The sequence below is a fragment of the Grammomys surdaster genome, unplaced genomic scaffold (genome assembly GCF_004785775.1).
Source record: "Grammomys surdaster isolate TR1022 unplaced genomic scaffold, NIH_TR_1.0 125742, whole genome shotgun sequence".
Taxonomy (NCBI): domain Eukaryota; kingdom Metazoa; phylum Chordata; class Mammalia; order Rodentia; family Muridae; genus Grammomys; species Grammomys surdaster.
Genome location: NW_021620574.1, coordinates 783,315 through 797,977, shown reverse-complemented (window position 1 = coordinate 797,977; position 14,663 = coordinate 783,315). Strand labels below are relative to the sequence as shown.

At 49.4% G+C, this 14,663-nt stretch overlaps 1 protein-coding gene across 2 annotated transcripts in view; it reads right to left on the bottom strand.

The window, feature by feature from the left end:
• Nucleotides 1-423, bottom strand: part of Faim2 (Fas apoptotic inhibitory molecule 2) — a 28,191-nt gene extending 27,768 nt beyond the window's left edge. Inside the window, exon 1 of one of the 2 annotated variants that reach the window (XM_028788340.1) lies at nucleotides 342-423. In XM_028788340.1, the coding sequence (XP_028644173.1) occupies nucleotides 342-356 (15 nt within the window). In that variant the 5' untranslated portion in view covers nucleotides 357-423. The remainder of the gene's footprint in view (nucleotides 1-341) is intronic. The other variant, XM_028788341.1, reaches the window with a different exon arrangement.
• Nucleotides 424-14,663: the final 14,240 nt, after the last annotated feature.

Genomic DNA, 14,663 nt, shown 5'->3' with positions numbered 1-14,663 from the left:
CTCTCTCTCTCTCTCTCTCTCTCTCTCTCTCTCTCTCTCTCTCTCTCCCTTTTTCACCCAGTCTGCCTCCTAACAGGGCCCAAGGGGCTAAGTTCTGTAATGCCACAGCAAGGGGTGGGAGACGGAAGAGGGGAGTAGAGCCTTCGGGTTGGGAAAAGTCCTAAGCCTATTCCTTGAAACGGGCTGTTTAGTCCTCTTGACATAAGCAAAAGACCACAAGGACCTTTGCACTGGAGCCAGGAGAGGATGCTTAAAGTGGCTCAGAAAGCTTTCCCAGGATGGCAGGGAAGTAGGGGTCCAGAGAGTGGAGGATGGTGCAGACGGCGGGGACATGCCCCTACCTTTCCCTGGGTCATGATGTCGTCTCTCGAGGAAGGGGTCCCTGAAGCGGGGGTGGCCGCTTGGGTCACCGCAGCCTGCCTGCGTCTCTTCTTTCCTCCGCGTGGATTCTAGCAACATCCACTGCAACCCGGCCAGGCTTACCGGAGCGTACCATCCGCACACGGGGGAGGGGGAGGGCCTGGGAGGAGGATGCTGCTGAGGACGCAGGATGCTGCGGACCTGTGAGCGGGGGCAAGACATGCGCTTTGGCCTCCTCTGCTTCTCCCACACACTTCTGTCACCCCAGGGGATCGGGGAGCATTGCATTGTGAAGCAGCAGGTGGATGGGTCCGCGGGGGTGGGAGGAGGCACCAGGACTGCCTGACACCCGACCAGCTGATTCCGTCTGCCAGTGTACAGAGCTTGTATAAGGGCCTCGTCTCAGCGCAAGCAGCCACCAGCCTCGGCCTTGTTCCCCCTCCCTGTTCGGATGGCCTCAATTTGTCTCCATCTCCACACCCCTCTCATCGTCTGTTTCATTGTTCACCATAGACTGAGAACGTTCTGGATGGATTGTCTCTAATCTGACTCCTACCAGGGCTCCCGGGCCTTAGCCAGTGTCTTCCCCCCGACACACACACACCCAACCCCCGCCATATCTCCTTGCTCTGGTTTTCCCACATGTAAAATGAGAGCAATAGTCCCCCCCCCACACACACACACCCTGTCTCATGGCTTATCTGGGAGAATGCAGTTTCTGTCTCTTTCAACCTTGTTGAGACAGGTACTTCTGGAGACATGGCAAGCTCTGTCTCAAAGCTCCTCCTTGGTCCATCATTTTAATTCCATCCTCTCTCCATTCCACTGTCCACCTACCCCTTCCTTTAGCCTTGTCCTCGGGGCTCAGTCAACACCAACCCCCACTCTCTGCAGTTTCCACAGTGCCCTTGTGAGATTCAGATACTCAAGAGCTGGGCTCAAGCCCCAACTTAGTCAGCTGCTGGCTGTGTGACCTTGGCAAGGGTCTTACCCTGTCTGAGCTGCAGCATCTCTCTAGGAGAAGGAGGCTAAGAGCAGGACTGTATTCTCCATTGGTTGCAAAGCCGTGTGGGTAATGGTGGCAAGAGCACAGTGAACACTAGTTCTGCCTGGGTGGGAGCTGTGAGAAGCCACAGAAGCTGACTACGCTATCCCCTGTCTCCTAGAGGTCCAGGATTGGCACTGAGAGCAGGATAGAGGCTCAAATCTCCTAGAAGGTAGGAAATAAATCCTGGAGAGAGACTGGCGGATAGCTTTCTGCCCTTCAGTCATGTAGTCCCTAGCCCCTGCATGCCAAGCTCACCTCTTCCAGGTTATCCCTGGCTCCTAGCACTGCTGCTTACGACTAGCCGACGCCCTCCCTCTCAACACTTGTATCCTTCCCTCAGGAAGCCCCTGTGCGGGCTTTACTACTCTTGTTACATAGTTTCTGAGCATCAGTGCAGCTCCCAGCTCCGTGGGAGTCTTTGTCTCAGCATTGATCTTACTGTAGCAGGTTTTTTCCGCTGCAGATGTGTGAAAAGCTCTCAAATGGATTGTTACCAGTAACATTTCTCAGACAGCCAGCGTGCAGGGGAGCCTGCGGGGAGCCTGAAGTCAGCGGTGCAGGCTGTGCTCTTCCTGGATGAGAGCAAACAGACTCACCTCAGGGCCTGTTACCCAGGGCACCCTGAATCTTGATTCCTTGCTTGCTTCAGATAGGGCTGCTGAGATACAGTCTTAGTGGGGCACTCTCCCTCATCCTTTAGCACCCCCCCCCCGGCATGATGGCCCCTCCTTTTAGTTCCCATCCACCATTACTGTTTCCAGTGGCAATTGTTACCTCAGACTCACATTGGTTTTGTTTAGTTCTCTTTCCCCCATCACCACCCACTAGGGTATCAGCGCAGTAATTTGGGGGTGCTTTACATTGCTATGTACCTACCGGTTAAAAAGGTGTATGGCACAGAGAGTACGAGAACATTTGGGAACTAAAGGCAAGTGGCCTGAGAATGCTGAAGCGAGGGAGGGATGTTATGAACATCCTCATGTTTTCAGATGTTTTGGCATCACCAGTACAAGTGGCACTGCCATTGTGTGGACCGTCGTATCTGAAGGCATTAGATGTGATGTCAAAGCATAAGACAGAGCAGATCCTGCACTGTACGGCAAAGCTGCATGACTAACGAGGTCCCCACCCAGAGTCTCCTGTTTCCTCCGTATTTAAAAATGGGCACAGTTTTAGAGTTGATCTCAGTGGCCCACAGAGAGATTCAGTGACCATGCATGGAAAGGGTTTAACACAGTGGTTCTCAATCTGTGGGTCATGACCCCTTTTGGGGGAGTCAAATGGCCCTTTCTTTCATAGGGTCGCCCAGGACCAGCAGAAAACACAGATGTTTATATTATGATTCGTAACAGTAGCAAAATTACGTTATGAAGTAGCGATGAAATAATTTTATGGTTGGGGGGTCACCACAACATGAGAAACTGTATCAAAGGGTGGCATTGGGAAGGTTGAGAACCACTGGTTTAACCAAAAGAACATTCAGGATGCAATTAGCCTTTGGTGTTAGCTAACTGGTACTCCTTAAGACTCCCACAATGGGACTGGACAGATGAATCAGCGGTTAAGAGCACTAACTGCTCATGAGTTCAAATTCCAGCAACCACATGGTGGCCCACGACCATCCCTAATGTCTGAAGACAGCTACAGTGTACTTACATATAATAAATAAATAACAAACCTTTGGGCCAGAGCGAGCAGGGCCTGGAGTGAGTGGGGTAGAGCAAGAGGGAGAAGGGAAGGGGAAAAAATTAATTAATTATTTTTTTTTTTAAAAAAGGCTTCCACAGTGGTAATCATCAGCCTTGCTGCAAGGAGCCTTCCACCGCATTCAGGGCTCTGCCCTCCCTAAGCAGGAAGCGTGGACAAGCAGGACAGGACTGCTAAGAGGAACCAGTGCTGGAAAGGACAGGGACCAGCAAGGGGATCCCCAGCTGGGGCAGTCCTGGGGTCCCATCCTTGGGTCCTCAATCCGGCCGATGATTAAGTTGCAAGTGTTTTGATGGAGATAATGACACGTTCAAAGACAGCTTTCACAAAGATGAAACTGCTGTAGCGGATTGGTTGTTAGAGACTTGTCTTCTACAAGGATGGGGGGCGGGTGTGTGTGTGTGTGTGTATGTGTGATAGGAGTAAGAAGGTGCAGCATCAGACTTGTAGACATTGTAACAGAATTGGTGGCAAGCTCAAAGCCTAGGGACTGGAACAGCTTTCTGAGGCCCCAGCCCTAGTCCTGAACAAGATACATTTGCTTGACCTTTCTCTTCTGTGCACGGAAGGCTGTGAGTACCAAGCTGGCTGGGGAGGGTAAAACACTTCAGACAGAGCCACGGATCTAACACATCACTGTAAGGTTTGGAGACTGGAAATCAAGGTTTCTAAAACTAGAAAGAGCCTGAACAGGGTTGTCAGGACTTGGCAGGAGACTAGGTACACAACAACAGAAGATGAGACATCAGAGGGACAGAGAACCGGAGGCTGGGTACTGAGCCATTAACAGAGAGCCTCATGGAGGTGGTAGAGCAGTTCTGACAGGACCTTTCCCGTGCAGCCTGGGAGACACCATACACTGTGTGTGCATGGAAGCCACCTTCTCCTGCTCTAAAGCCTAGACATGAGGCTCAGAAGAAATACCGGACAGCCAGTCTAGGATGAAACTAAGATTCTAGACTCTGGCTAAATAGTATTTGGACAGTAGCTGAATCTCAGAATACATGAGGAGATCCTAGGAGAGGGTAAGCAGTCAGAGACAGTGGCTGAGGCAGGAGAGTTCCCCTCCCCCCACATCTCCAGCAGGCTAACTGGGTGAGAGAGGGTGGATCTGTTCTGGGGCAGGAGGAGGTGTGAGCTTGGCCACTTCCTCTCTCCTCCTTTCAGCTCCACACCGTGGCAGCCCATCCCCGCTTGCTCGCCCTGCTTTCTGCTCAGGTTGCCAGCCAGGTCGTTTGAGGCCGGTGCCAGGAAGGGGAGGGGGATGAAGGTGTGGACAGAAGCCACTTCTCATTTTACAGATGTGGAAGTTTCAGGCCAAGAGGTTGAGTGACTAACCCGAAATAACATGACTTGCTGGGGGCCAAGCCAGGGTGAGGAGAGTTCTCAGCTCGGTGACTCTCAACCCAAGGCCCAAGCAGGGGGACACAGGTAGTCAGGGACAGGTAGAGAGAGGTAAGAAAGCTTCAGATATTTTGGGTGGCATAGCTACACAGCACCACACCCTTGTGAAGTCTACACACATCCTGCTCCCTCACCATCCCCGGGGGATGGGGGGAGCTTATGCCTTTTCTCTTTCTTTCTCTCCTCCTCTTTCTCTTTCTTCTTTCCCTTGTTTTGCTTTTTTGAGGCAAGGTCTCTACAAACCCCATTCCCACCCTGGCTTTTGAGGCCAATAATGGGTAACCAGGGGAGGAACAGAACAGAACAGAACAGAACGGGTCACAAACTGGGGTGGTCCAGGCAGTTCAGGCAGGATGTTGTACTGACAGACTCCCCATCCATGGCTGCTCCCCAAAGCCTGTTATTCTTTGTAGTGTCTGCTCAATATAGGGACTTCACCCCAGCATCCCCAAGGAAGAACAGACACTCCCATGCAGTCTGCCAGCCAGAGTTTCTCTCTAGAGCGTACAGCTCAGTGGTAAAACATGTGACTACCCAGCCCCCCTCTTTGCTAGGGTGTCCATTACTGTCTTTCCACCCCTCGTCTCAAGACACATTATACCAGATACAGTCTGTAAAACACGGGGTGTGGAAACCCTGGGCCTTAGCAAGCAGTGACCCTCCCCTCAATCCACTGCAGGGGTTGCCTGCAGGATATGGGCCCACACTCCTGTCCCTGCCTTTCTTATGCTATTGTTGTTTGAGACAGGGTTTCTCTGTGTAGCCCTGGCTGTCCTGGAACTCACTCTGTAGACCAGGCTGGCCTTGAACTCAGAGATCCGCCTGCCTCTGCCTCCCAAGTGCTGGGATTAAAGGTGTGCATTACCACCCTGTCCTTTCTGCCCCCATTCCTAGGCTCTACTAGGATCTAGGCAGGGGGAAGTCAGCCAGCAGGTGGGACTGGAGCATGTCCTTACTGAGGCAAGAGTAGGGACTACAGGCTCTGTCCACCCAGCCTGGTGCTCACTCATCTTTTCCGCTCTGCCCCCTCGTAGCCTGGTTCAAGTCCATTACAAAGTAGAATAATGGCACATACAAGAGTTTCCAGGAGCCCATGTTCTGGTCCAGGCTTAGCCCCTCACTTTGAGAAGTCATCTGGGTCTTGGTTCCAGCCCCTCCAGTTCCTGGAACAGGTACGAGTTCTTTTCCCGTCATCCATCCTGCTCTGTGTACCTTTCTGCTTATCTGCCAGACAGAATGTGCCTTAAAGGTACAGGTTGTGTATCTCCCATCTCTGCTCTGTCGCTGACACCTGATACAGCTGGGTAATGAAGAATATAGGTGTTGGAATCAGATCAACATGGGTGTGAATCCATGGTCCTCACTAGCCCAATGAATGAGCGTCGGACCTCTCTGAGCTTGCTTCCTCCTCTGTAAAGTAGATATACATCAGCAACACACACTAATCCAATTACTTTTTAAAGTGGGGAAAAGTTTGGCAGCTTAGGCTAAGCTCAAACTCAAGACAATCCTCCTGCCTCAGCCTCCCAAGTGCTGAGATTAAAAGTAGGTACCACCGCACCCAGCTTTCAGTAACTATTAATGGAGATCCACTGCATGTATACGCAAAGACCCCAGCTTAAAGGACTCACTTGGAAAAACTCTGAGTGCCTGTCAGGGGCTTTGATTATGAGGACTATGGAGGTCTCTAGACAAGGCATTGTACGGTGCCTGCAACATGGTAAGCCCAACAAGCATTGTCTCACAACCATCCATCAAGTACCCACAATGCTCTGGGTACTTGATGTGCTGAGTAGACAGAGGTGTGTGGCACACCTGTTCACACCTTCAAGGGACCCACAGTCAAATGTCCGAATTACACATTAAGGGACCTTCATCAGTATTCAGAACTTTAGACCTAATACCAACTAGTACGTTACACTATAAATAACCATAAAACTCTAGAGGATCAGATCTAGCAGAGATGTCTGTCTGTGCATGATTGACACCTACCAACACTGATGTCAGGTGATTCAGAAGAAAGAGCCGTTGTGACTGGTGGGAAGGTCAGAAAGATTCATAGACCATTACAAGATGATAAAACATTATTACTAAAGACACAACACACTTTGCTGGGTGATGGTGGCACATGCCTTTAATCCCAGCACTTGGGAGGCAGAGGCAGGCAGATTTCTGTGAGTTCAAGGCCAGCCTGGTCTACAGAACGAATTCTAGGACAGCCAGGGCTACACAGAAAAACCTTGTCTTGAAAAACCAAAAGGGAGGAAGCTGGAGAGATGGCTCAGCGGTTAAGAGCACTGACTGCTCTTCCAGAGGTCCTGAGTTCAATTCCCAGCAACCACATGAGTGGCTCACAGCCATCTGTAGTGGGATCCAGTACCTTCTTCTGAAGGCAGTGTACTCCTATAAATAAAATAAACAATTCTTTAACAAAAAAAAAGAAAAGAAAAACCAAAAGGAAAAACAAAAACAATCCTCCCCCAAAAAAACAAAAACAAAAAAACCCCAGAGCTACACAGAGAAACTTTTTCTCCAAAAGCCAAAAGAAAAAAATACAAAAACAGAAAAAAACAAAAACAAACAAACAAAACAGAGATACACAGAGAAACTTTGTTTCGAAAAACCAAAAGAGAAAAGAAAAGAGAAGAAAAGGAAAGAAAAGAAAAGAAGAGAAGAGAAAGGAAAAGGACAACACACTTTGGTTGCAGAACAGAGAAATCGATCTGTAGTTGAACTGAAAACTTAACAGGAGATGCTACTGTGGGGAAAGTGATCAATAGCATCACGCAGCAGTGACCCTTGCATGACGCAATACTAACCTGCCAGGCAAGATGCGTCCACTAGTGCAGTCATAGCATGAAGGCTACCAGGGCAACCATCTCCTTTCTGTGTGGATTTGAGGTCTGCTCCTCAGGAGAGAATTTATACCCAGTACTGCACACCTAGTTAAAAGCCCATAGCTCAGGAGGTCATAGGACCTGGGGAGAACCCTCTACACTTGTTTTCATAAATGGGCACATTGTCAAACTATCTTTTTAATATTTATGGTTGCACCTGTAGGCTGGCAATGCTCTCAGCCTCCATCACAGAAGCTCCTTTCTGCAGTGGGCAGCAGCTGGCACAGAGACTCTAACTGGTCATGGCTCTGAGAACGAGTGGCTGATGAGAGTACTTGGAGATAAATGGGACATCTGTATCCACCCCTGCCACCAAGGCTAGGGGACAGAAGGGAAGAGGGGATGAAAGGACCTAAGAGCTGAAGAATTGGGGCGGGGGGATGATGGTGGGTGCTGTGAAAGGCTGTCTTCTGGATGTGACACGGCTGCTGCATTCATGAATTCACTGCAGATATGGTCACTGCACAAGACCTAACCGACAGCATCAGCCAACATTCCAGTTGGCATAACTAATTGTACTCAGTAAGTTCAGGAAAGAGAAGCAGAAGGAAGGAAGGCTCTCCATGACACACAAATAATGGTGGGGGGAAGGAAAATATGAGGCACCAACTTTGTGCTTCCTTCTTGAAGGAAGATGTCTTTTCCTGCCTGGGGGAGACAGGGGACTAACCCAGCTGCTGTGGGATTTGAAGACCCATCCCAGTCTCTGCTCTACCAGGCTCAAAACCCTACCACTAGAAGTCATTTCCTGGACTAACAAGATGTCTCAGTGGGGAAAGGTACTTTCCCTGCGTGCCTGATGATCTGAGTTCGATCCCCAGACTCCATTGTTGGATAACCAAGTCTCAAAAGTAAACTGCCCTCTGGCCATCATAGCTGGGCTGTCCTCACCCAAGGGAAGGAGACCAGGATGAACTCGTTATGAATTAGATATTTTTATTAAGCCACACAGACCTGACCTGGGGCACGCACTCATGTGACGACAGGACTAGAGACCCTAAGCTGAGTGAGCCAGGGGTTAATAAAGGTAGAAACCATAAGTTTGGTGATGGCTGTTATCAAGCATGGAAGAATAAAAATTTTAATAAGAATAGGGCACAGGTGTGTTACCAAGGTGTTCCCGTTTCTGTGGAGCAGAAAGCCTCGTGGTTGCTGAAGCAGAACAACACAGCAAAAGTTTCACAAGTACCGAACATGGGGTCAGGCTGACTTTAGCTTTAGACTGAGGTCAGGTCAGAATTGAGCTAATATGTTTTTCTTACTTTGTGACCTCCTCAGCCTACACACACACACACACACACACACGAATAAGAAATTCATTCCCTTGGGTAAGCATTTAGATTCCAAGGGGCACCCAGTAGGAAGAAAAACCACCTGCAGAGGAAAAGGTGGAATCTTGGTTCTGATTCAAGAACACAGTAGCTGGGAAGAATGAAAGTCCAGGCTAGGCCAGAAGGGCCAAGGCCTCTCCCCTGCCAGATCTTGTGCATGACCTTGCTGGAAGAGCAGAGCACCGTCATCTCTGAAGGAACAGCTCAGCTGGGAGGCTGGTCTGGTCTCTGGGAAGAGATAGATAGGTGCTTGTGTGGTCTTCATGACCGGTCCCGCATCCCCCTTCAGCAAGCTCTTTGGTTCCTCCTGCTGTTCCCCTAAAAGGTGGGAGATGTTGAGGCCGCTGGACAGTGCCATTGGTCTGCATCACTTGGCCTGGTAGCACTGTGGGTTGCCTGGGAACTTGCCTAACTTCGACTTAGTGTATCCAGCCTGTGTGCCTTACAGTGAGTCGGGACAGCACAAGTGAGCAAGACATTGGGGGATGGGAAGAGGATGGTGGTCTCACACTGATGCAGACTCAGCCTGAGACCTCTGCCCAGAGTTGTTTAATGACTTAGACAGGATGGGGCAATTTAGGGAAGCCTCCAGAGACCTATGAGACAGACCAAGTGGCTCTAGGGATGGAGCCGTGGGAGCCTCACGACATAGAGACTCTGAGAGGAGCAGACCCCTCCTGGGCCTGTAGGCTGGAGAGGACTTTGAACATTATGAGGAGGGGCTGAAAGGGGAGGTGGCTTCTGCCATGGGACAGAGATAATACTGAGCTTAAGGCTCAAGCCTACAGGGCAGGGTTGTCTGCGGCCTGCGCCTGTGGGGGACAGTAAAGATAAAGGTGCAAGTTATTCCCCAAGGACAAGCTATTTCCCAAGGCTAGGACATGGTGAGGGGAGGAGCCATCCCAGGCTTAAGCCCCAATGAAACAGGAGGGAGACTAAGAAATGTGTCCTGTCCTGGAGTGTTTTCTTGTGGTGAGGGATTTGGTGCCTTCTCAAGCCCTTCACTACCCACTCCGTGACTAGGTCCACGGAGGTAAGAGTAGACAACACACACTGAGTTGTCCCACATGAGCTAGGCTTGACAGAAGTGCAGTATACTACGAATCTCCCCAGTCATCTCCCAGCAGTGGAAAGTCTGCTAATCTCCACCTTAGACTGGAAGCTCAGCCTTACAGAGATGGCCCTGTAAGTTGTCCAGGGCTTCTGCTTCCAGAAGGGGCTGGAGCTAGACTGTCAATCCGAGGCAAGAACTCTGAGTGCCACCCGCTGTGCAGTCATACCTCAGTGTCTCGGGGTTCTTGAGGTTAAGTGGAACTAATGACAGCTCCTTCACTGAGTTAAGAGGCTCTGTGTGTGATGTGACAGGCCTTAGGCACTGAGCAAGTACAGCGGCTCCCCCTTTCTCCCAAGCTAAGAGCAGCCACGAGCCTCATGAATATTCCAGTGGTATCTCTGTAGTGTGATGTTCACTGGCAGTGTGGGACTGTGATTCAGGGAGGGATCTCAGGGCCTGTCTGTCTCAGGTGCTCGATCAGCATGTTGGAAAAAAAAAAAAAAGGAAGACCTCTGTGGCACAGCTGACAGTCACTAAAGTGAGACAGGGAGACAGATTTATAGAATTTTCCTGGTTCTAGGCCAGATGACTCAGCTCAGGGTCCCATTTTACAAATGTGGTGACAGCCAAAGCCCTCCATCTCTGGTTTTCCCCACCTGTTAGTTCACACCCAAGCAGTATGCCAAACATTGCATTCTGTCATAGGAGACCTGTGGAGACCATGGGGTACTCTGGTGTACTGAGAGAGAGAGACACACACACAGACAGACAGACAGACAGACAGAGAGACAGACAGAGAGAGACAGACAGACAGAGAGACAGAGAAAGAGACAGACAGAGAGACAGAGAGAGAGAGACAGACAGAGAGAGAGACAGACAGAGACAGACAGAGAGAGACAGAGACACAGAGAGACAGAAAGAGACAGAGACACAGAGACAGAGAGACAGAGACAGAAACACAGACACAGAGAGAAACACACAGAGAGAGACAGAGACAGAGAGATAGAAACACATAGACAGAGATACTGATAGACATGAGGTAAAATGACCAGAGTGTGAGTCCAGCTCCCTAAGGTGGACACCAACCAACCCAGAAGCAAAGAGGGTGCCAGGTGCACATGAAGGAAAGTGTGACCTCTCAAGGTGTCCGTCCTCCTATAAGAGCCTTTGTGGTTTTGGATATTTCGGGAGGGGAGTGGCTTGACTCGGTCAGCATGAAATGTTTATATATCTATTAAAAAAAAATAAAAGGAAGAGGCTGAGGAAATGGGCCAGCACTTGAGAGCATAAGGACCTGAGACTGGATCCCTGGCATCCACATAAAAAGCCAGACGTTACTGTTCATGCCTGTGACCTAGCACTGAGGAGCAGAGACAGGAGGAATCCGAGAGCTCACCAGTCAGCCAGCCAAAAGAGTGGGCTTCCATGAAAAACCCCATCTCTAGGTAATAAGACATTGTTCTATATAGACAAAGACATGATAACCTGCTCTGGTCTCTGTTTGAGAGCCCATGAACACCTGCATACCTTCATGCATGCACCACAGGTATCCACTATACACACAACACACCCAAAAACAAACAAGTACATTTAATAACTTATAAGGAGGAGGCAGGACTACAGAGTCCTACAGGAACCAGTTCAGTTGGAGCCCTGGGCTGTAGTTGACCTGACCCCTAGCCCACAGTGTGAGCTCTCTCCATGATAGACACTGTGCCAGGTGCCACGTGAATGCTAAAGTGCAAACACACTCTTGAGATTTGGGGAGGAGCCTGTGTGTGTGTGATGGCTCAGTAGGTGAACGTGCTCAGACACAGAACTGATGACTTGAGTTCAGTCTCGGACCCCATTTAAAAGAGGAGGATGGTGGCTCCCGTCTGTAACCCTGCACTCCTCCGGAGATGGGAGGTGAGACAGGAGAATTAGCTTAGAAGCTCAGCTATATAGTGCAGCAGGACAAATGGCAGGAGAGGCCCCGCCTCAAAACAAGGTGGAAGGAAGACACTAACTCCCCAACAGCCTCAACATGTACTGTAGCATGGGTACACACACACACACACACCACACACACACACACCACACACACCACATACACATACATGTGCACACACCACACACACACACAACATACACATATACCACATACATACACATACCATACACACATGCCACACACACGTACACTACACACATACACCACATACACACACACTCACACGTACCACACATAAACTCACACACATCATACATACATACACATACCACATACACACAACACTCATACACTCACATACACCACACATACACTCATACACACCACACACACACATACACAAATTAAACTACGTTGAAAAAGAATCCTGGGGAGGCGGTAAAGAGGTTTATTCACACTCAGCCTGGGCAGCTGTGAGTGAGCTGCAGCAGGACAGTGGGCAGGGCCACTAGACCCTGGAAGTCCTCCAAACTGAGCACTTTTACTGGTCTTTAAAGCCAAGGCAGAATTTAAAAACCAAATATGAATACAAATTACCTTTTCCAATTAATAAGTAATGAATACATGTTCGTGATTCTAAGAAATTATTAAGTTATATAGTTTAAGAATTTTGAAGGGCTGGAAGTGTACTTCAGTACTCGCATAGCGCAGACAAGGCTCAAGCCTGAGGGGGTACATTTTTTTAAAAAAAGAAGATGTAGAAAACTAAAAAGAAGAAAATAGTTACTCAGTTCTAAAACCCAGAGTGAAGTCCGTTAAAAGCAAGACATGTTCTCTTCCAGTCTTTTCTCCGTACTGCAGTGCTGTTTTTGCTCACTGAGTTCTGAGGTGGACACATTTCAAGGGAAAGAGACAGCAGAGAAAGAGTGGACCTCTCTAGGCAGAACTTGCGTTCACCGGGGAGGCCCCAGGCAGAAGGGGCCCTCCCTGGGTTCCCAGCCTCTCAGCTCTTTGATTGGTTAATGGATCACACCTCTCAGCTCTCTGATTGGTTAATGGGCCACACCTTTAGTGTAAAGGGCCTCTGGTTGGTTAATGCGCCAGAGCCTAAGCCTGTGCCCTGGCCTGATACCTGGTTGAAGTTCTGGGCAGGGATCCGAGGCTGTGTCACTCTCTTCTTCCTTCCAAAGTCGTCCAAGGAGAGAGGCTATTTCTTGCACAACAGAATTGAAAACTGAGATACCACATGTAGATGTGGCTACCCAGTATGACATCCACCAGCCGCGTGAGACAACTGAGCGCTTCACCTGTGGCTAACCCCAAGCGAGGATGAGTCACAGATGCGAAGTGTATGCTGAGATTTAAGGACGTTGAAAAACAAGCAGAAATCACTTTATTAATAACTTTTCACATTGATTGCATGTTGGCAGGGTAATATTTCAGGTATATTGAGTTAAATAAAATACATTACCAAAATTGATTTTACTTTTTAAAAAAATATATTTTCAATGTAGTCATTAAGGGGGTTTAAATTGCATGCGTGCGTCTGTGTCTCGTATTGTATTTTTCTCTATTGAACGGAGCTGGTCTAAATTGTACCTGTTCCCCACTTCTCATTCATTTTAGGGTAAACTCGCAGGAGATGTGGGGAGACTCGTAGCCTAGCACACACTAGCATAGATCTGACCAGACCAGGCCAGCATGGGGGGCTCAGTATGGAAGCTAGGGTATAGTCAAGCCTGAGGTGGCACCTGAGGTAATGTGTTGGGTATGTTCTCATGGCTGCCTCCCCGAGGCTGTGAGGAACCTGGGAACCAATGCTTCATTTATCGAAGTATCTGCGGGGCCAAATGTGGGTCCTGTCACAGGGCTTAGAAACACTCTCAACAATGAGGTGAGGGGTGAGAGGGAGAGAAAACGTGGACAACAAAGACTGAGAGGCGGCCAGACCATGGAGGCGGGGTGGCTCCGTGGCTCCCAGTATTTGGAGATCTTGGAGTGGGAGGGTGGGGTTTCAAGATAGAGTTTCTCTGCGTAACAGCCCTGGTTGTCCTGGAACTCACTCTATAGGCTAGGGTGGCCTTGAGCTCGCAGAGATCCACTTACATCTACCTCTGCTGAGATTAAAGGCATGTCTCACCAGTGCTGGGCCTATTTGGGGATTTTAATCCTTGAATTCTTTCAGTTATAATCATCCAGAAGCAAGGAGACCATTCTCTGCACCCACAATACACTACAGGGTAGCTGGAAGACACCGAGGGTGGGCAGTAAGGATCCCTGAGCTCCTGGCATCCAGCCTTTCCCTTTCTCCTGTTATCCAAGGAGGAGATGTGTATTCCCACAGATGGTCTTCGAGCAACAGCCTGAGCCTTTTGTGCCTGGGTCTTCTACAAATGCTCTCACCTAAGAGACTGCGCAGGGTGGTGAAGGTTGTGCTAGCAACCAGGCAGGAGGAGACTTCAGGAGCCCCAGCCTGGCACACTCAGTGCCCTCTTCAAGCCCGAGCCCCACCCTTGGCTGGTTCATAGGTCAGCAACTCTCAGGGGCAGAGTCCTTGAGTGCTTTGACTCTCGAGGTGGGGTCCTACTGACAAGTTCCCATGGTCCCCACCCTCAGAAAGCCTCTTCTTGTCATCAGCAACAGCCACCCACTGGCTGAAGAGTTCCCTTCCATCTTAGGGACTTCCACTCAGTTAAAGCCAGTCAGGTGACTATGCTTGGAAAGAATTTTGGGAGTCACACTGAACCAAAGGTGATGATGGGTTTACTAAGTATCTAAAGGATTAAAATTGATGGAAAGGAAAGAAGTGTGGGTCTGGTAAAAACTCAAGGTCACAAACATTGTATCAACCTGAAAGAAAGTGTATCCCAGCAAGGGTCTCTCTCCTTTCTCCTGTCCTTTAGTCTCTTGTCCTTTCACCCTGCTTAGC